At 47.4% G+C, this 21,099-nt stretch overlaps 1 protein-coding gene, 1 non-coding gene and 1 pseudogene across 4 annotated transcripts in view; 2 read left to right on the forward strand and 1 right to left on the reverse strand.

Annotated features, from left to right (window-relative positions):
* Positions 1 to 15,169, reverse strand: part of DHRS7B (dehydrogenase/reductase 7B) — a 34,463-nt gene extending 19,294 nt beyond the window's left edge. Inside the window, exons 1-4 of one of the 3 annotated variants that reach the window (XM_045505955.2) lie at positions 14,882 to 15,169; positions 13,612 to 13,872; positions 13,415 to 13,499; positions 12,810 to 12,989 (exon numbers count right to left, since the gene is read on the reverse strand). In XM_045505955.2, the coding sequence (XP_045361911.1) occupies positions 12,810 to 12,829 (20 nt within the window). In that variant the 5' untranslated portion in view covers positions 12,830 to 12,989; positions 13,415 to 13,499; positions 13,612 to 13,872; positions 14,882 to 15,169. Of the gene's footprint in view, positions 1 to 12,809; positions 12,990 to 13,414; positions 13,873 to 14,881 lie in introns of those variants that run through there. The other 2 variants (XR_012499325.1, XM_074341926.1) reach the window with 2 other exon arrangements.
* On the forward strand, positions 13,258 to 13,331 carry TRNAS-GGA (transfer RNA serine (anticodon GGA)). The gene has a single exon. It is a non-coding gene; the product is annotated as a tRNA-Ser (tRNA).
* A 641-nt stretch (positions 15,170 to 15,810) lies between the features above and the next one.
* On the forward strand, positions 15,811 to 20,489 carry LOC141573544 (small ribosomal subunit protein eS24 pseudogene; annotated as a pseudogene).
* Positions 20,490 to 21,099: the final 610 nt, after the last annotated feature.

Below are 21,099 nucleotides of genomic sequence, written 5' to 3' on the forward strand. Positions count from 1 at the left end.
GGTCTGGAAGAGACGTCTGAACACCCACATTCACTGCAGCATTAGTCACAACAGATGAAAGATGGAAACCACCCAAGTGTCCATCAATCAATGAATGGAAAAGCAAACTTGATATATACATATAATAGGGTATTCATCAACTTTAGAAAGGAAGGGAACTCCGACACTTGCTACAACGTGGATGAACCCTGAGGACACTATGCTACGTGAAATAAGCCAGACACAAAGGCACAAATATTGCATGAGTTCCGTTACACAAGAACTCTAGAGTAGCCAAATCCTTACAGACACAGAGCAGAATGGGGGTCACCAGGGGCTGGGCACAAGGGAGGGAAAGGGAATTCATTACTTTTGAATGAATTCACAGTTTCAGCTTCACAAGATGAAGAGTTCTGGAGATGGGTGGTGGTGATGGTGGCACACATTCTGAATGCATTTAACACCTCTGAACTATACACCTAAAAATGGTTCAAAAGGAAGTTTTATGTCATGTATATCTCACCAGAATAAAAAACATTTTATGTCACTCATAAAAGGTTAAACATTAAATACTGTCTAATTTCAAGTAGACTCATGGTTGAAATCAAATTGTTTTAAACTGTAACAAATTAGTTTCCTCACTGACTTGGAGAAATTCTTTGCCTCTGTCTCCTGCTGTGTCTCTCAATCAATTTACTTAGGGTAATGGTTCACCCTGAGTTCCAAGGTATTTTTGGAGCCAGAAAATACCACTGTGAAATTTAACTAGGAAACGGCCTTTCACCCGAAGCAGTTTTTATACTGCCTCTACGTCAGATTTGCAGTGCACGCACTTTCACGCCAAAAACACGTCCTGGAAGGACGAGAGGAGAAAGCGGCATGGCAGCCGGAGCGCTTCTCCAGAGCCAGCTTCTAAGCTTCCATCCAAAAATAGCCTGGCAAGTGCTCTGCCACCGTGTTTTCCTGGCGCCCCCCCAGCAGCTCCCTCGGGACACAGCCGTGTCTCCTCAGGCCAGGCCACAGAAGCCACCAGGCCAAACGCCGCTGGCAGACTTAGGTTCTCCCCATATGTGTTTTCCCCTCTCGTTTCTCTCTCAGAGCCTCTTCAGGCTTAGAAAATATGACTTGGCCAACTCCAGGGCCTATATTTAAACAAAAAAAGACCTTAAATCCAAAGCGTCTTTTAAGCAGTCACCATGTTTATTGTTAAGCGTGTGCAACAGCATAAAGGCTCTCTTTTCACACAGCATTTAAACCAGGAAGTCAACAGACACTGATTACAAAGATTCGCCTGGTCATGTAAGCATTAATAAGCCTGGCCACATAACAGGTGAGAGCAAACGAATTTAAAAGTCAAATCTGAGTCAGGAAAGGGAGGATCTAAGTGTTCGACCTCCCAGCGGGACAGCGAGCCCACGGCGGCTGGCACTGGGTGAGTCTATGGGGCGGCTGGCGCTGGGTGAGTCTACGGGTCGGCTGTAGTTGTCTGCTCCGCGTGCCTGTGAGTGTTTCTATCGTTTCATGCTCAACTTCGCTAAAATGAGGCCAGAAAAGCAAATAATTAGCTACACTTTAAACGTCAACCTTACAAAAGCAAACTAGCTAATAAATACCACAACTCAGACACCAAGAGGAACAGAGAGGCCAATGTCACGTTACAGTGGCATCCACATGGGGTAGCAAGGTCGGGGGCTGGGGTCTTGATCTGGACCCCTGGTGGCATGGCGACCAGGCAACTGCAGAGTAAGTCACCAGACCGTTCCAGTCCTCACCTCCTGCATATTTTGTGAACGAGCTGGCTCAGAGCACTTCTCACTGTAGAAGCACCCGTTAAAATGCACTCCAGGGCCTCACCTGCTGCGGACCTCTGAAATCTGCAACAGAAAGGATGACACCTGGGAATCTGGACGACTCCTATCCTCCTCTGATGACTTCAACGGGTACTAAGTTTGAAGCCACTGAAGCTCTCTGCAGCTGTCACCAGGAGAGATGTGCCACCCTCCACCCCCGGGGCCAGGGAACCACCTCTCCTCCAGCTTCTGTCAACAGGAGTCCAGTAGAAGCCCCCAGGACAGCCCCACCCCCCACCCCATCACCCAGCCTCACTGCCCCATCTTCCTGGAAACCACCGGGCCAGTCTCATCACGCCCCCAATCCCCGTTTAGTCAGTCACCACAGGAAGGGCAGGTCCCCCAGACCTCCCCAGGCTCCCAAACCTCAAACTACTGCGGCACCACCTTTTCTGACCCCATCTCCCAGCCAGCCCCACGTTCTGAAACCCTGTGGGCCTCCTGCTTGTCATCAGCAAAATCCTCCACCCGGAAAGGCCCCTTTCACCTTGCGCCCCAACAATGTCTGGCCCCCTGGACCTCGGCAGTGCAGGCGGGGTTCTCCCCCACACCCCACACACAGTGCCACGCGGAGAAGCAGTGAAGTGAGGGGGCAAGCTCGCCTCGTCCCAACCTCAGCAGGGAGCTTCGAGTTCCTACCATCAAGTGGGCTGAGACGAGCTGTGGGTCGTTGGCAGATGCTCTTTGTCAAGTTGAGGAAGTTCCCTTCTGTTCCTGGTTTGCTGAGAGTTTTTGTCATAAATGGGTATGGAATTCTGTCTCATGCTTTTCTTCACCCATTGATAAATCACATGGTTTTTCTTCTTTAGCCTGTGAATGTGATGGATTACACTAATTGGGTTTGAGTGGTCAACCAGCCTTTCATGCTGGGATAAATCCTGCTTGGTCGTGGCGTGATTCTTTATACACACTGATTTGATTTGCTGGTGTTTTGTTGAGAATTTTTGCATATATGTTCTTGAGAGATACTCGCCTGTTGTTTCCTTTCACTTGCTATCAGGGTAAACAGAGTGGGCTGGGGGCGGGGGGGGGGGCGGTTCCCTTTATTTCTATCCCCTGGACAAGTCTGCAGAGAACTGGTATGATCTCTCCCTCTCAAGTTCTGTAGAATTCACCAGGGAGCCCACCCAGGCCCGGGGCTTTCTGGTCTGGAGCACGATTCATCATTCACTCCACTTCCTTCACAGCTTCAGGCCAGTCCAACTTGTCTGTTTCTTCTTCATGAGTTCTGGCAGATTCTGTCCAGCGTTTTCATCTAGGGTATCAAGTTTGTGGGCATACAGTTGCTCACAATATTCTTTCATTATCCTTTCCATGTCCATGGGATACCTGTTCACTTTTGATACGAACAGTTTGTCTTTTTTTTCTTAGTTAGCCAGTCTATCAATTTTATTGATCTCTTCCAAGGACCGGCTTTTGGTTTTGCTGATTTTATTGATTTCCTCTTTTCAATTTCACTGATTTCTACTCTAATTTTTATTATTTTTCTTCTGCTTTGGACTTAACTTGCTCTCCTTTTTCTAGTTTCCTGAAGTGGAAGTGTAAATGACTGATTTTAGATCTTCCTCCTTGTCCTAATCCATGAATTCAATGCTATAAATTTCCTTCTAAGCACCACTTTCACTACATCCCACGTTTTGATAAGCTGTATTTTCACTTCCATTTAGGTCGAAATAGTTTAAAATTTCTCTTGCAATTTCTTCCTTGACACGTGTGTTATCTGGACACATGTTGTCCAATCTCCAAGCATTTGGGGATCTTCCAGCCATCTTTCTGTGCTGGTTTCTCCTTTAATCCCCCAGTTGTCTGAGAGCAGACATTATATGATTTCTTTTCTTTTACATTTGTTAAGGTGTGTTTTATGGCCCAAAATGTGGTCTGTCTTGGAGAATGTTCCATGTGAACTTGAAGACTTGCAATCCACTGCTGTTGGAGGAAGGAGCCTACAGACGTCGACCGCATCCAGTGGACTGACGGACCACTGAGTCCAAACATGCCCTTACTGGTTTTCTGCCTGCTGGGTCTGTCCGCTTCTGATAGGGAGGTGTTCCACCCACTTCCCTTTACGGTTCTGTCAGTTTTTGCCTCACGTCTGTGACACTCTGTTGATAAGAGCATACACACTGAGGACCGCTGTCCTGGAGCCCCGGCCCCTTTACACGATGCCGTGTCCCTCTCTCTTCCCGGTCCCCTTCCCTACTCAGCAGTCTGCTCTGTCTGAAATGAACACAGCTGGTCCTGCTCTCTTCTGATCAGTGCTGGCCTGGCATCTCTCTCTCCACCCCTATACTTTCAATCTATCTGCGTCTTTATATTCCAGGTAGGTTTCCTGAGACAACAAACTGTTGGCTTTTGTTTGTTAACCCGCTTTTTTTTAGTTGAAGCATAGTTGACTTACAGTGTTGCGTCAGTCTCAGGCATACGGCAAAGTGATAGTCTGTGACTGATTCCAGGACTTCTGACCTCCAGCACTGTCCAATAATAATGCGTAGGGGCTTACGCCATTGCGTTTGTAGTAACTCATTATAGCAGCAATAGGAATACAATGCAATACAGTGTTTCTCATCAAATTTGGAGATTTTTGGACATTATTTCTTCAAATATTCTTTTCTGCCCCGTTCTGTCTCCTCTTCTTCTGGGACCCTTGATGCTGCCCCACAATTCCTGAGGCTCTGTTCACCTGTCTTCACCCTCGTCTGTGCTGCACACTGGGCCATTTCTGTTCACCCTCTTCAGGCGCACTGACTGTCATCTCAAATCTGCACCCGAGTCCCGCTAAAGGATCTTTCACTTCATGACTGTACTCTCAAATCCAGAGCTCCCACTCGGTCCTCTGTTACACGCTCTACTTCTGTAGTCGGATCAACTACTTGTGGATTTTCCTTTAATTCTTTTAAATGTGGCATCTTTTAGTTCTTTCAACATATTTATGAGAGCTGTTTTGAAGTCTCTGCTAAGCCCAACATCTGGGCCAACTCAGACACAGCTTCCACTGACTGCTTTTCCCCTGGTACAAGTCACACTTTCTTGTTTTTTTGGTAAAATTTTTTTGAAAATTAGCCATTTTGGACACTACACTGTAGGAACTCCAGGTTCTGATTTTCCCCTCTGGAGACAGTACAATTGCTGGTGTGTTTTGTTTAATAACTTGCCTGTATTAAACCTATGGATTTTGTAGTTCAAAAGCACATGTTCAAGGATCAACTGTAGTTTAAATTTCCTTTTCTCTCCTTATCCGCCAATGGACAATGAATCAACCTTCTTTTTTTCATTCTCCATTTCATTATTTGATATACCTCTAAACAATACACTACTCTACCACATGCAACATACTGGGGAACATAACAGACATTTTCCTATAAAGTCATACTTTTTTTTTTAAGTTACATTTCAAAACAATTTTCAAACAAACTTTTTGGAGAGTTACTATTTGAGAAACATTGCCTGAAAAAAATAATTACTATCATAATTTAAGAATTTACTTACTGAATTTTTAAAAAACCTGTGGGGGGAGTGGCATTCTCTTTTTCCAGTGTAGACTCCCTGGAAGGCCTGATCACTGCTGTCTCTGCTAAAATGCAAGCTAACACAAGCAAGGTGCAGAAATGACTTCAGGAGATCCACAGTGTCCCGAAGGCCATCTGTACGCCCTAGATTAGAGAACCTACCTTTGCTGGAAAGTCCTTCTGCGGGGCAAATATTCACCTCTTCAACCTGAGTGATTAGTAAGCCTGGGCTTCCTAAATCCAGATGCTCTAAACTGAGGCAGGCCAGCACTGCGAGTGAAATGCAGCCTCTCTAGTTCCTTCATGGGGGAGCAACTGGTTTGGAGTCAAAACGTTGCCACCATTTACTTGCTGTCCGATGCTCGAACTCATCCACTTTGGACCCCAGTTTCCTGACCTATAAAACGGGGAAATAATCTCCATTCTACCTGCGTCTCAAGACAGTCACGAGATAGGAGAACAGGGGGTAACTGTCAGGTGACGGAGGGGTCTATCGGGGACCTACCCCACCACTGCTTCATGTCTCTCAGCCTGAAGGTGGGAGTCAGATCCCAGAGAAAGCTCGGAGCTGCCCGGTGCTCCCGCCACGGCCCCAGAACACCGGCTGCACCTGGCCCGCCCACACATGCACTCTCCCTCCTGACTCGCCTCTCCGTGTCCTGCCGGGTTGCACAGTGGGAGCTTGGGGAAGGCTGTGGGTGAGGGCCGGGCAGCTGGCCCCACGGCCCCACACCCAGGTTTCAGGAACTGGAACTGCGGGGCCCGAGTGCTACCCCAGAGAGTCAGTGGTGACAGAAACCACAAGTCTCAGTGCAAATTACTAGGTGGGGCCCTTGGAGATACGTGCGCAAGAATGGAAGAACCACTCTCTGTCACAACTTGTAAGTCCAGCTCACCCTCTGTAAAGCCTTGGCGACAGACAGGAATACTGGGGCTGCTCTTGCTGTGGTTTTCGTGTCACGGAATGCTGTGAGACCTAACGTCACCAACCCTCGCCCTCTGGAAAGGTGGTAGAAAGCACTCTATACACTGCTCCCTCAGACAGAAGTACATTTTTATTTCTAATATAATTAACCTTTTGACTGCTCTGTGACTGTTTCTGATATATGACAACTTTAATTGACTGAAACATTAATATTACACAGACATCCAAATCATATATTAAAAAAGTAATTTTTAGCCTGTTACCATATGTGGCTATTGTGCAAAGAAAAATATTAATACTAACTTTTCAGTGTGGCAACGCACTGGGCTAAACACATATCCATGGTCTCATTTCATCCTCACAGCAATGCTACCAGGTAGACACGTTTCCAGCTGCTCAGTGAAAAGGGCACTTGAAGTCACACAGCTGGCAGACAGCAGAGATCTGAACCAAGTATCAGACTCTAAATCCACACTAACTCTTGAGTGCATCAAACAGAAGATCATATAAGAAAAAAAATTAATCCTTCAACTGGAACCTTAAACAGGAAGGATTCTTTTTTTTTTTTTTTTGAGGAAGGAGGTAATTAGGTTTGTTTATTTTATTTTTTTTAATGGACGTACAGTGGATTGAACCCAGGACCTCAAGCTTGCTAAGCACATGCTCTACCACTGAGCTACACCCTCCCTCCAGGAAGGCTTCTAATACTGTCTAGGAGATGAACAGATCCCTAAACTCAGTTCCAACCATCCAAACAGAATACAAAGGCTTTTAAGAACTGAATGTAAAGAAGCTAACTGCTCAGTACAATTTCTTTGATTCAGGTTAGCTAATAATTTAAGCCAATCTGGATTATACACTGCACTCAGAGAGAATTCTGAAGCACTAACAGTTCTCTAACAGAGTTTCCAATTTAATAACTTACATAAACCTGGAAAAGTTGACATCTCTCTTTAACTTAGTGTTCCTAGTACAAACATGAGTTTACTTAATAAAATAAGAGCTAATTACAGCAAACAATTTCAAACTACTGGTAAGCAATGTTCAATCACTTCAGCTGCCATCAGCAGACCTCTCCCTCCAGCGAGAGCAGGTCAGTGGCCAAGTCTCAGGTTACCATGAACTTAAGATGATGGAGGAACAGCTCAGGTAGACTCTAAGAGTTTGTTGAATTCTGTCCCCTGGTGAGTGGCAAGAAGCTTCCAAGTGAAATCTACATCCTTTCAATCTCAACTTCCACCCCTGTATTCACAACCTTCCAGAACAGATTAGTGGAGAGTTCATTTCTGTGTTAAAATCATAGCATTACCTACCAAAGAAAGGCCTCGTATGTGAGTAACTGGTGTGAAAAACAAGACAATACATCCCAAATGGAGTCACTTATGCTAAGCCTCACGTCACCAAAATTCACTTGATTACAGTAACAGCCTCTCCCAGAAATGGAATCTCAACCAGTGAATTAGGAATTCCCTGCTGAGCTGTAGGGAGGTCACCTGCCGACAGACCCCTGCACCCACTAAAGGAAGGTGACTCAGCCCAGCCAACCTGTGTTTTGCCCTCAGTTCCTGTCCCCGCCCCCTCCTGCCCAGGGAAGTCTTTCACCTTGTGCAGCTCCTCGGAGCTCCTCTCTCTCTGTTGGATGGGACACTGCCCCGTCCATGAATCGCTGGAGTAAGCCAGTAAGATCTTTAAGATGTATTCAGTTGAATTCTGTTTTTAACATTGGGTAGGAGTGAGAAATGACATTATGGATGTTACAGAGGACAAGTCCTGGAAGGGTTACCTACCAGCAGAATCTGGATCCACATTTTCCTTCAGACCAACGTACAGAAGTTACGGGCTAGATCTGACCACTCGCAGGCATCCAAACCATGCACAACTGCAGGAGATGCACTTACAAACCAGCTCCAGAATAACCCCTAGACTGTGCGTGCTCCGGTCCAACATTCTACTGCACTGTTCAAGCAGGTTTTGAAAACTAACTTTTCCCTGATGCCAAAAGGGAAAGAGACTTTTCTCCCTCCTTTTTCTTAGAGCATTTCTTTGAAAAACCTAATGTTTGTAAATCCTTCCTCTGTCCCTTTGGTATGTATACAAGTCTTTTTAAAGGCTAAATAAGCCAGCTCTAGCCACAAGTAAAACCTGAGAACACTCCCCACCCTGAAGGGCTTGGAGCCGTCTCCCTCACAGGTAACATCAGAAACACAACAGCCCATCTCCCGTCACTGTGGAGTTTAGCCTAGGCACCTTGGCTACCTGCTCACAGAAATTAAGGATCTCTTATTTTTCCTTCGGAGAAAGGCATTTAACAGCACAGATGGCCTTCCCACTGACCAGGGGAGCTTAGGGTGAAAGCTCGTTCAGCAACACTGCTGTCTGGCCTTTGTGCTAGAGGACAGGTTGCAATTACCCTTGAGGTCATGTGGGTAACGGACTGTCAATGGTGGGAACTTTCCCGTTTCTGCAGACTCACTAACAGGTCGCCCGTGGTGCAGCTCAGTTCCAGTGAGTGATTACTCAGTAACAAAGTTGTTTCCTTTCTTTCCTCGTGTGTGGACACCATTTTCTAAGCTGGCAGGAAATGTTATTTTTAACCTTCCCCCGACATAAATGTGGAGAAATTCTACTCTCACTGGGCCACCCTGATGGCGCCCTCAATGAGGAAAGTGTTCCTCTCTAGAGACTTGGCCCAGGCCTGTCATCCAAATGCCTGACTCTCCTACATCACCACCGTGGCGACACCTCATGGGCATTATTTCAAAGACATCTTACTCCACACTGACCTCATGTCCTTCCCCTGGGGCCTCCCATCTCAGACACACAGGCCAGAGAGAGAGCTGCCCTGGTGCAAGCATGTACAGGACAGCTATCAACCCAGCTAATGTTTTATCTCCTCCCATGAAGAAGCTGCCATTGTTTTACCCACCTTGCTCTTCAGCATGTATTTATTTACCACCTGCTGCATGCTAGGGAGGTGGCGTGAGCGGGCACATGTGGACTCTGTCCTCCCAGGTGGGGCCGGAGGACAGTGAAGGAGGGGGAGAGTCAGGGAGACTGGCTGGGGTGGAGGCAGGCAAGGGTCAGGCCATGCAGGCCTCCCAGCTCGTGCCAGTATTTGGGGCTTATCCGGAGATGGGTGGGGGGCAGGGCAGAGTGGGCGGCACTGAAGAGTCTGTCAGGAGAGTGGAACCAGCAGGCATGTGTTCTAAGATCTGGCTCTGGCTCCTCCCCCAGTGCAGGCGACATCTGTGGATCCCAGGCTATTTGAGAGGTGGGATCAGTGGGGCTGGGTGACAGACTCTCTCTGGGGTAAGAAGGAAGAGGGAGGTTCAGGCTATAGTTGGGTAAAAGATGTTAAATCATTTTGCAAACCAGAGACAACGATGACGAAACACAGCTCTGGCACTCCTGTCTACTCCTTGCCATGCAAGCTACCAACAGCGACAAGGGTCCAACTGAGGTCTCTGCCACTCGGCACACCTGCCCCATCTGGGCAACTGGAGGCCTGACCACTTCTGCAGGAGGCCGGAGCACAGTCAGAGCTGGAACACAGATGCAGCCTGTGGAGCTGGTCTGCGTTCCCAGGAGCAAGTAATGCAAGACTGAAGTTCAGTACTGCTCTTGGGTAAGGCCCGCCCTGTCCGTGTCTGACTTCTCTGCTGGCCCACGGGCCTCCCAGCACCACGAGGCACGTGCCCCTCCTATAGCCGGGCAGCGCGTCTGTCCCCTCTCCTCACCTCCCTGCCCAATGTAACTCCAGCTCAGTCCCTAAGGTCTCAGCTAAGAACTACTCCCAGGAAGGCCTTCCCGGCACAGGCACTGCCCCGCTGCCGGCCGGGCACCTCCCCACAGCGCCCTCTGCCGTCCACAGGAACGCACGGCCGCCCACACAGCCTCGGCTCTGTCCATCTCCCTCGTGGGACTCGCAAGCAGCGTGAGGGCAGGCGCTGTGCCTGTTCCGCCGTCAGTGTACCCGCGCCTAGCACACTGCCGGAACACCGCAGGCCCTAAGGAAGCAGCTGTTACGTAAAGGGGTGAAGGACACACACAGAGAAGCACCAGCTTTTGGAGTGACAGGGAATTGGCTCTGCCCTTACAAGCTCTGCACTTTGGAGAAATTCCTTACCGTCTCTGAGCCCACGTCTTCCTCTGTAAGTGAAGATTATTGTTCCTACTTTACAGGGTTATTGTGGGCATTGAGCGATCTGACAGAATTCTTAGCACAGTCTTAAGACACTCAGTGCACACTAAACACCCTTATCCTCTGACAGGACGGAGACAGGCGGCAAGTGTGTGGTGGGGACAGCACACCCCCTGCTGCCGGTGAGGGCACAGGCACAGCCTCATTAATGCAAACACTGAGTTGCAAAGCTGAATAGAACAAATATTTTAAGTATACCAGGGGAATATATTATCAAAAAGAACTCTGAAATAGGCCTGTTTCTAAAGCCAAGACTCTGTCTGGATGTGAAGCGACCCTGCATCTCCATGGCTCGTCTGCTCGTGCACAGTGTGGCTCCTTTCAAAGCAAGTGTGCCAGGAATCCCCTCCTCAGAGAAGCAGGGTTCCAACCTGGGTTTCAAAACCCAGAGGACCTCAGGCTCTCGCCTTTAAGACAACGGCCCCTTCCTCCTAGTAGGAAACTCCATGACTTAATGAGGAAATGCCCCTTGCTCCGGTGTCCTCCAACATCTCAGGGCCACCTCCCTCCCCCTCCCTGCTGTGTTCTACAATCCCCAACACACCCCTTTAAGTTTGCATATGTCCTTACTTAGATCTTCCAACTTTGGATACATCATTTAACTTCTCCAAGCCTCCATTCCTTCATCTGTAAACATGGAACTAAAACAGTACTTGCCTCTTGGCTGAATAGCACAGAATATGCCACACATTACTACATGATAATCTTGTTTTGGGGTCTCTACCAGATCCCTATCCTATCTATGATAGAGAAAAAAAATCACAATATAAAGACCTTTTCCAACGGTATACATGTTTTTTTCAGAGTCTGTATACAGCAATAAAAGAACTCAACCACCCCACTAGCCAACGTATTGGAATAAAATGGACAATCACAAAGAATATCCAAGTGTTGCAAAGAAAAATAATTTAACGAAGTTTCCCAAAAGAAAAGATTAATTCAGCAAAATGCAATTTATGTACCTGCATTTATGATGCCTTCCTTTAAAGCAAGCCCTCTTAGGACATAAACTTCAGTTAATGTTAATCTGGAAATCTCAGCACGTTGCTTTCAGGGATAGCAAAACGCCATCCAGGAAATCCCAGCAAGGAGGAGGACTCAGTCTTACCGGTCACCCCTCACCAAGGCCCAGTCCTGATCCTAACCCTCCCTTCCCTCTCCACTCCCTCCCTTCCTAAGCCTCAAGAGAAATAAAAAGCATCATTACCTCTATATGGTTGATAAGCTTTGTTATGGCAACAACCCAGACTAGTTTTAAATATACATGCTTCAGCAAGGACCTTCCAAAGCAGCCCCTATATGAGAAGGAGTAGGATTTACACTGTGGTGAGGAGTGAGAGGTATCTACAACACTCACTCTGGTGGGTGCCCAAGAAACTTAGTTCCTTCCCTATCCTTCAGAAGAATTAAGATCAGTTTTGCTAATTCTCTCTGCATCACCAAGCTGAGGCTCCCTCTTTGCATCTGCCGCTTTTCTAGAAAACGACTTCCTCTTTGTTTTCCCCACACACAGGGTGGAAGACGTGAAAAGCACTTCCTGGTAATTCCATTAAGAGAAGTTCGCTAAATACGTGTGAAGAAGAAGTCCAGAAGTTACTTCAGGTGGGTGGGTGTAGCTCAGTGGTTGAGCCCGTGCTTAGACTGCACGAGGTCCTCGGTTCAATCCTCGGTACCAACGTTAAAAAAAAAAAAAAGTTACTTCAAAAGTAACTTGTCAAAAAAATAAACAATACGCACAAAACAAAAGTAACCTGTCAAATCTCAAATCACTACAGCAAAAGGAATTGAAAAGAGTTCTATGGGCACGATTTGTTGAGTACCTAACCCGCGCCACACGCTAGCAGAGTACGGTCCACGCCAATCCGCACTACGCTTCACGAGAACCACGTGAGGGTTCCCAGCTTACAGCTGAGGACACGGGCCCAAGCCACACAGCCTGGGAAGCGGCGCAGCCAGAGCTCCTCAGCAGCCATCCCGCGGGGGCGCAGCAGTCGGCCCCCGGCTCTGCCTCGGAACACGGGCACCTGCCGTCCTGCCCCACACCAGGCCAGGTGCCGTCCGCCTCGGGCACGCCACCTGCCACCTGCCACCTGCCACCTGCGCGGGGGCGGGGCTGCGGCGCACGCGCAGAATCGGGGACATCGCGGTCGCCGCCAGCCTACACCCATCTGCAGCCGCGCAAGCCGAGGCCCAGAGCGGAGTCGCAGGCTCCCCAGCCAGGAAACGCCGAGCCAGGGGCCCTCTGGCCCGCGGCCTCCGCACCGCTTCCTCCCTTCAGCCGCCCGAAGTGCGCTCGAGCCGGGACTCGCCGCGCCCCTCGCCAGCCAGGTTCCTCTCGCAAGCCCTACCTGGTCGCTGCGGAGACCATGGTGAGTCAACTTCATCCTTCCACCTCACAAGTGACGTGCTTTTCCGTCGCCCAGCCGTGCGGCTTCGTCCAATCCCAGACCGTGGGCTGCGCACGCGCACTGGGCTGCGTCCCTCAAGGCGCAGGTAGGCAATTCGAAAGGTTTCGAGTTATGTGCGCTCTAGGGAAAGAGAGGGGACACAGGGTTGGAGCTCCAGTAATTGAAGCAGTGTGATATTGGCGCAAAGATAAATTAAAAAACCGATGGAAAAGGGGAGGCCGGAAACAGACTACAGGTGTGTAGCCACGTTCTTCTCCCCACGAAAGAGCCACTGTGATCCAATAGGAAGGTTCTTTTCAAAAAATAGTGCTACATTATTTGAATGTCATTGGGAGGTGAGAAGGGATGAACCTTAACCCCTACCTCATGCAAAAAAATCAATCCGGGGGGAGGGTATAGCTCAAGTGGTAGAGTGCGTGCTTGGAATGCACGAGGTCCTGGGTTCAATCCCCAGTACCTCCTCTAAAAATAAGTAAATAAACTTAATTACCACCCCACCCCAATCAATCCGAGATAGATTGTAGGTCTAAATGTGAAAGACATACCTCTAGAAAATAACAGCTAACAGCAGAGTATCGTGTCCATGGGATAAGAAAACAGTTTTTGGCAAGACATCAGTACCAACCAACCCTAAAGGGAAATGCTGATAAATGGGCGTTGTTAAATTTAAGACAAGGAAAGACAACATCAACAGAGCAAAAGGCAAGGAACAGAGTGGAGAAGGCATCTGTGATACACATACCTGAAAATAACTTCTACTCAGAATATATGAGTAATTCTTGCAAATAAATGTTTTTTAAAGACCTGAAGTGGTGGAAGAAGAAACATGGAAAGAGGTTGACAGAAAAACTGGGGGGAATTTTCATAGTTCAAAATTGAATTGATGGCAAAGTGTACGAATTGAAAAATCTCGCTTCCTGCTGTCCAGGTACCGTTTTCTCCTTCACCTGGATAACAATGCTCTTAGCTGTGTGCATCTTTCCAGAGACAAAATTTAATAGATCTGAAAGGAGAAACAGACAAATCCACAATTACCACTTGGAGACTTAAAGATCCCTCTCTTGGTACCTGATAGAACAGATAAAAAGTCAGCAAAGATATAGAAGGGCTTGACAATACCATCAACCAACAGGATTGAATCGACATTTGTAGGACACCTCACAATGACAGAAAGCACATTCTTTTTAAGCACCCACAGAACACTTACCAAGATAGACCAAATCCTAGCCATAAAAACTAACCAACAAATTTCAAAGGACTGAAATTATATAGAGTGTGCACCAACTACATGGACTCAAACTGGATATCAATTAAGAAAATGCTAGTAGAAAAATCCCAGAACTTGGAAGCTAAACAATATACTTAAAAATAATCTATGGATCAGAACGCTGGTCCCTTCCCCAGGCTGAAAAAGTTCCCCATTCCCAGAACCTTTAGAGAGTCTCATAGAGTCACATGGCGCCTTGGGGAACAAATCAGCTATATATTTGTCTTCATTATCCAAATCACCCTTGGTCCACCCCCTCCCTCCACTGGCAGCTTCTTGAGGACAGGAAACTTATTTCTCCATCTCAGCCTTTTTGGCACAGATTAAGTGTCAAGGACTTTTTTAAAGTGACTTCTTAAAAGTAGAAGTTTAGGTTTACAACAAAACTGAGAGCAAGGTACAAAGATTTCCCACATACCTCCTGCCCCTACACATGCACAGCCTTCCCCATTATCCACTCACTCACCAGAGTGGTACACTTTTTACCAATGATAAAACTACACTGACACATCATAATCACCCTAAGCTCACACTTTACTCTCAGGTTCACTCTTGTTGCTGAACATTCTGAGAGCTTGGACAAAAGCATAATGACATACGTCTATCATTATAATATCATACAAAGCATTTTTACTGCCCTAAATCTCATTTGTGCTCTGCGTATTCAACCCTTCTTCTCCCCACCCCTATTAATAACCTTTTATTGAGAAGAGCTTTAAGACATGAACCTTGAAAGCATCGGTACCTTGTGTTTATGAATACTTAACTTCCACCTTGTTAATTTAGGTTCCAGTGTTTGAAGTCACGGGCTACTTATCTATAAAGTGAATCTGGATGACATTTAGAGTTATTTTGAGGCTGTAAAGAGCTACTGGGTCCAAATGTCAAGTGGTGGTCTGCTGAACGCGGACAGATGGTGGCAAGTCTGTAACTGAGAGACAGGGAAAGGCTGGCTGGAATGCACTTAAATTCTGATTTCCTCTTCACTCTCTAGGTTTCCGGCTGCGTGTGAAATGGATACCGTCCTCCCCGAGAATCAGATGTCACATTTCTGATCCCGACGAATTACTAATTTTTCTCCTTTTTCACCCTAAATTGAAAGCAGAGACATGCAAATTCCCCGCCATCCAAGGAGGCAGCGCCTCCTGGCAGGCGCTCTTAGATGGTCGGGCACCAGTGACCGAAACTGCCGGAGGAGCTTCGGGAAGCACTGCAGGACTGGTTCGGGTTCTGGGTCGCGACCCCCGGATCGACGACCCGCTCCCGGAACCGTGGTCTCCCCCACACCTTCGGTCCGGACCCTCGACTGTCAATCAAGCGGTCCGGTCCCGGCCGGCCAATCAGGCTCCGTCTCCAGAAAGAACAAAAGCGGGGGGGTGTGGGGGGTGTGGACTGCTGCCTCCTAGCGTCCCGCCCTGTGACGCTGCCGGCCACTCCCAGCTCCTGCGTCCCCACAAAGCCCCTCCGTCACCGTAGCGGGGAGGAGCGTCGCCCGCTCGGGCCGCAGCGCCGTGAGACCACCCGCCCTCCAGGCCGCCCCGCCGCGCAGGTGACGGCGCTTCCCGGCGTCCTTTGCAGGCAGGTGGGCCAACGGGTCGTCAGCAGCTGCGCCCACTTCCGGCGCCCTCCGGCGAAGCGCCCCCGGGCCCGTGATGCGCCGGGAGCCCCGCCTCGCGCACCGCCGTCGGCAGGGCCCTGAGGTCCCCAGAGGGCCGGCGATTCTGCGGCGTTCGGTCCGCGCTTCTTGCAAAAAAGTCGCGCGATTGGGTGGTGAAGGCGTAACCCACCCTGTGAGCCACCAAGGGAGGAGCCAGACGCGCCTGGCCGCTCTGCTCGTAATCGCCAGAACCCAGAGGCGACCCGGATCGCTCACCAACGGGCCGACCGGGGACTGACGACAGAGCGCCAGAAGGAGCGAGCGGCAGCCACGGGCGGTGTCCACGGGGCTGCACGGCCGACCTGACGATGAGCGACCTTCCACGGAGACGCGGAGCGCCATGTCGTGAAGTCCAGGGTCGGGTGACGGAGGCCAGAGCGGCAGTTCCCTGGGCCGGGGCGTAGTGACGGGGAAGGGGCACGGGCGAGCCTCGTGGGGCGGGGGCTCGTCAGCATCGGGACCTGGGGACAGTCCTGTGGGTGTGCACACACGTGAAGGTGCTTCAGGCTGTTCCCTTGAGGTCAGTGCACCTTACTGTGTGTATGTTGCAGCCTTGTGTACATCACACCCCAAAAAAGGCCAAGGACACGACACTCATTCTTGAGTCAGTGTTTCCCAGGGGCTCCAAAATCAAGCCACTTTCTAATTATTTGCTCCGTAACATCCTCAGGTTGAGGTGCAAACTGCTCTGATTACTAACGTAGTATTGTGGTTACCGGAGCAGGTTCTGGGGCCAGATTTCCTGGGCTGAAATAATATTTTTGCCTCCCTCTAGCAGTGCGAGTGTGAAAAAATTGTGTAACCAGTTTTTCTTGTCGTGGGACTAGGCAGGCCGGTACCGCGGGTGGTGAAAGAACTGACCAGAGACAAAGTGAAATAAAAAGCTTAGTAGGGGTATGCTGCCACAGACAGCAGCGGGCCACGCGGACGAGAGGTGCCTGTGTGTGCACCGAGGGCAGAATTCTAGAGCCTTTTATGAGGAAGGGCCTACGTGCTTTAGGGAAGGGGTCGTGTTGAACGTTTCCAGGAGTTAGTTGATCATTATCTAAGGGGTTATTTTTAGGAGGAGGTAGGGGGTCTGGTGACTGGAGGAATTGTGGGGGGAGGCGTTGTTAGGTCATAACTCAGGGTTGTTAGTTGGGCTAGAGCAATTACATGTTGGAAGAGGAACGTTCTCTGTTTTCTGATTTATTGTGTCTTTATGGTGTAAATAATTAGGGCGCAGGTTTGCATCTTGTGACTAGCGCCCCCTTTTGCTCTCTATGGGGCCTCTCACTTGTCCCCGAACCCCACATCCTTCACTTTCATTTCACTGTTGTAAAATCCACACTCAGTCTCTGCTCCATTTCTGCCAGTAAAAGGGCACTTTGCAGGTCTGTTCTTTCATGTGATGCTGAGTATGCAGAGCCAGGCCTTAGAAACTAAGTCTAAAGAATTAACAAAGGGAGGTTCAGAAAGAATTGAAGATACAAGGGTTAGAATGTTCTGCATCAATAATTATTTAAAATAATCTGTTTAAAATAATCTATCTTAAATAATCTAAATTATTTAAGCAATCTGTTACAATCACAAACACTTTAAAATAACCTGATTTGATAAAACAGTAAGTTGAGAGTGGTCACAAGATCCTACGGGCTGATGAAAAATTGAGAATGGTGTGAATATGACAGTTACCAACTTGTGTTTGTGGTCAAAATAAATTTTTTCTTGCAAGTGTTATTTCAACACAGTAGCTTTAGAAGTTGCCACATTCTGCAAAAAAAAAAAAAAGCCCTACATAAAGGCCACGACTTTTACATGGTTATCTTAGTTGACAGTTTGTTGCTCTGGGGGATAGTCTTGCAGTTGAAGTCTCTGTGTTCTTAATAGACACTTACAGGATTTATTTGTTAAATCCGACCACAAGGATCATTGGCGCCATCCTCTTCCCGCAAGCATGTGGGAAAATGTCCAGCTCTCCTGGGTTTATCACTTAACAAAGAGTTTGAGAGTGTAAATGAAGAGTGTGAACTCTGCTGATTAAGAAATTGTGATCATCCATCCTGGTCAGAGCAGAGGTTGACTCTTGTTCCATCTAGAAAAACTGTTTTTACAGACATCACATTCCTAGTGTTTGAATGTAGTAGACATTACTAACTTCAAACTGATTCCAAACATTACATTTGGAATTACTTTATTAACACAATTCTGGTTGGAAAGGCATCACATGATGCGAAATTTTAACATTTCAGGGTTTTCATCACCACCACTTACGTAAAATAGCTGGGGAAAATATGTAAATGTGTCTTATGTAAAACAGGAACCAAGAATACTGAAACTGATTAATATACAGAAAGACATGCAGAAAAAAATGCATATTTACTATAGTTTTCCTTACATAACTGGTCAGAGACCATGATCAATGTTTACAGCTCCTCTTACTACCTATTCCGTGTTATCTCTACCCTCTGCCAACATCTTGGCTGATTAGGGCTTTGCACTTCCAGAAGGATCTGAGGCCCTAGTGGTCTCATTTTTCTTGGGTTACTATAATTGTGGTGTCCACAGACATCTGGCAGATTCCTGCTCCAAGGCCCCTCAGGCACCTGGCTGCTGCCCTTTAAAGATAACAGAGAACATTCCTTTCCTAATACATACCTGCCTTAGCTGAGATAATGATTATCTGTACAGTGCCCAGAAGCCTGACCACCAGAACCGGTCACAACCCCTACCAAAATCCCTAGTCCTTCCCTTTCATGACCCCTGCCCTTCCTGTTACCTCAAAATCAAGCAGTCAGATTGTGCACAAGCGAATGTTGCCCCCCGCGACCCCCTTAGTGCCTGATGTCATGTCAGCACAGAGTGAAAGTTTACTCTCCCTAATAAGAGACCTCAGCAGCTGGGCCTTGGGGCTCGCACAGGCAGCTGTCCTCCACGTGGCCCGCAGTTGTCTGCGGCAGCGTCTCTGCATAAACTCCTTCCCCATCTTCATCCTTTGTGTTTGGCAGAGACCTTTGCTGCCCACGTGCTGGCCTGCCCAATCCCACAGCAATAATCTTCCATTTAATTTTTTTTTGCTGGGGGGTAGGTAATTAGGTTTGTTTATTTGTTTACTTATTTTAATGGAGGTACTGGGGATGGAGCCCAGGACCTTGTGCATGCTAAGCACGTGCTCCACCACTGAGCTATACCTCCTCATTCCACTGACTTACTACCCAACACGGAAGCACTAAGAACCCCACACTCCTCCAAAATCCCCTAGTGTTATCAGGCCCCTTCCAGTTTCTTGGACAGCAGTACCATAGGAATTAGTGTCGCTTCCACAAGACTCTTAGGCAAGCAAAGCTTTTTATTAAAGGAGATTGTGCACAAGGGAGAAATATTTAATTTTCAGTAAGATTTAACAGCTGATTTCTCATCAGAAACCATGGAGTCCAGAAGGCAGAGGGATAATGTATTCAAAGTGCTGAGGAATAAAGACTGCCAACGAAGATTCTGTATCTGGCAAAACTACCCTTCAAAAATGAAGTAGAAATTAAAACAATCCAAGACAAACTAAAGCTAAGGAAACTTACTGTTAGTAGACCTGCCCTACAAGAAATACTAAAGAGTCCTGACATGAAGGTACATCAGGCAGTAACTCAAGGCTGTATGAAGAAAGAAAGGACACTGGTAAAGGTAACCGCCTGGGTGAATAGGAAAGCCAGCACCGTACTTTTGGTTTGAAACTGCTCTTTTCTTCTATATGATTAAAAGGAAAATGCATAAAACAATTATACATTTATGTTAGCAGACACAGTATATAAAAATGTAATCTGTGACAGTGACAGCATGAAGAGGGGGGAGTGGAGACAGTAGAGTGTTCTGTGCTGCTTAAACTAAGTTGGTGGTATTCACACTAGGTTGTTGGAAGTTTAAAATGTTAATTATAATCCGTAAGGCAACCTCTTAAAAAGGAAAAATATACAGAAAAGGAATGAAGAGGGAACTAAAAATGATAGTGACAATAAATCAACTAAATACAAAAAAGGCAGTAATAGAGGAACTGAGAAACAAAAAAAATATAATACACAGAAAACATAAATGGCAGAAGGAAATCCTTCTGAAAACTAGAACATTATTGAAAAATTAAAGAAGATGTAAATAAACGGCTTTTCCTCCCTGGCTGCTTGAAGACCAGCCGCCATCATGAATGACACAGTAACTATCCGGACCAGGAAGTTCATGACCAACCAACTACTTCAGCGGAAACAAATGGTCATTGATGTCCTTCACCCTGGGAAGGCAACAGTACCTACAACAGAAATTCGGGAAAAACTAGCCAAAATGTACAAGACCACGCCAAATGTCATCTTTGTATTCGGATTCAGAACTCATTTTGGTGGCAGCAAGACAACTGGTTTTGGCATGATTTACGATTCCTTCGATTATGCGAAGAAAAAATGAACCCAAACACAGGCTTGCAAGACATGGCCTATACGAGAAGAAAAAGACCTCAAGCAAACAGGGCAAGGAATGGAAGAAAAGGATGAAGAAAGTCAGGGGGACTGCAAAGGCCAATGTTGGTGCTGGCAAAAAGAAGGAGTAAAGATTCTGCAGTGACTGTATCTGTGGTGATTGTGCAGATTTTTCATGAGAGGATTAATAAACTAAGAACTTTAACATGTTAAAGAAGATGTAAATAAACAGAAAGACATTCTGTGCTCACGGATTAGAAGACAGTTTGTCAGTGTTGTCAGTACTACCCAAAGCGATCTATAGATCCCTGTGCAAGTCCCAATGGCTGACCTGGGGGAGTTCCAGTCTCGCCCCTTTACTGCTGAGTGAAGGGCCTTTGGCCGTTTATCCCAACTGCCTACTCCTGAGTGTCTTTATGCACTAAACCCCACCTAACAGCTGAGAGAATCATACAAGGAGAGGGATATGAAGACACATGAACAGGAAGTCAACACAGTCCCCTCCCTCATACCCAAGGAGGGAAAAATACAGACCTCAGGGTGTAAGCAGAACAAGTGTTTGGTATCTTTTCCATTTTGGTAACTGAGGTTCAAAAAAGCAGAATGACTTACCCAAAGCCACAAGGGGTAGCATTTGTGGTGAGAAGGACCAGAGGCCTTGACTGGAGCCAACACACACTCTCCCACTATTCACGCCCCTCCCAACACACACATCAATCCTGATTAGCCCAGGACAGCCCTGGTTTATGCCTCTTGTCCTTGGGTCACTTTTAACTGCACTCTCTTACACTCTAAAATTGTCCTGGTTTGGACAATAAATTATATGGCCACCTTCCATCCTAACAAATCAAACCCACACCCTATAAGAAC

Source organism: Camelus bactrianus, chromosome 16, assembly GCF_048773025.1.
Source record: "Camelus bactrianus isolate YW-2024 breed Bactrian camel chromosome 16, ASM4877302v1, whole genome shotgun sequence".
NCBI lineage: Eukaryota > Metazoa > Chordata > Mammalia > Artiodactyla > Camelidae > Camelus > Camelus bactrianus.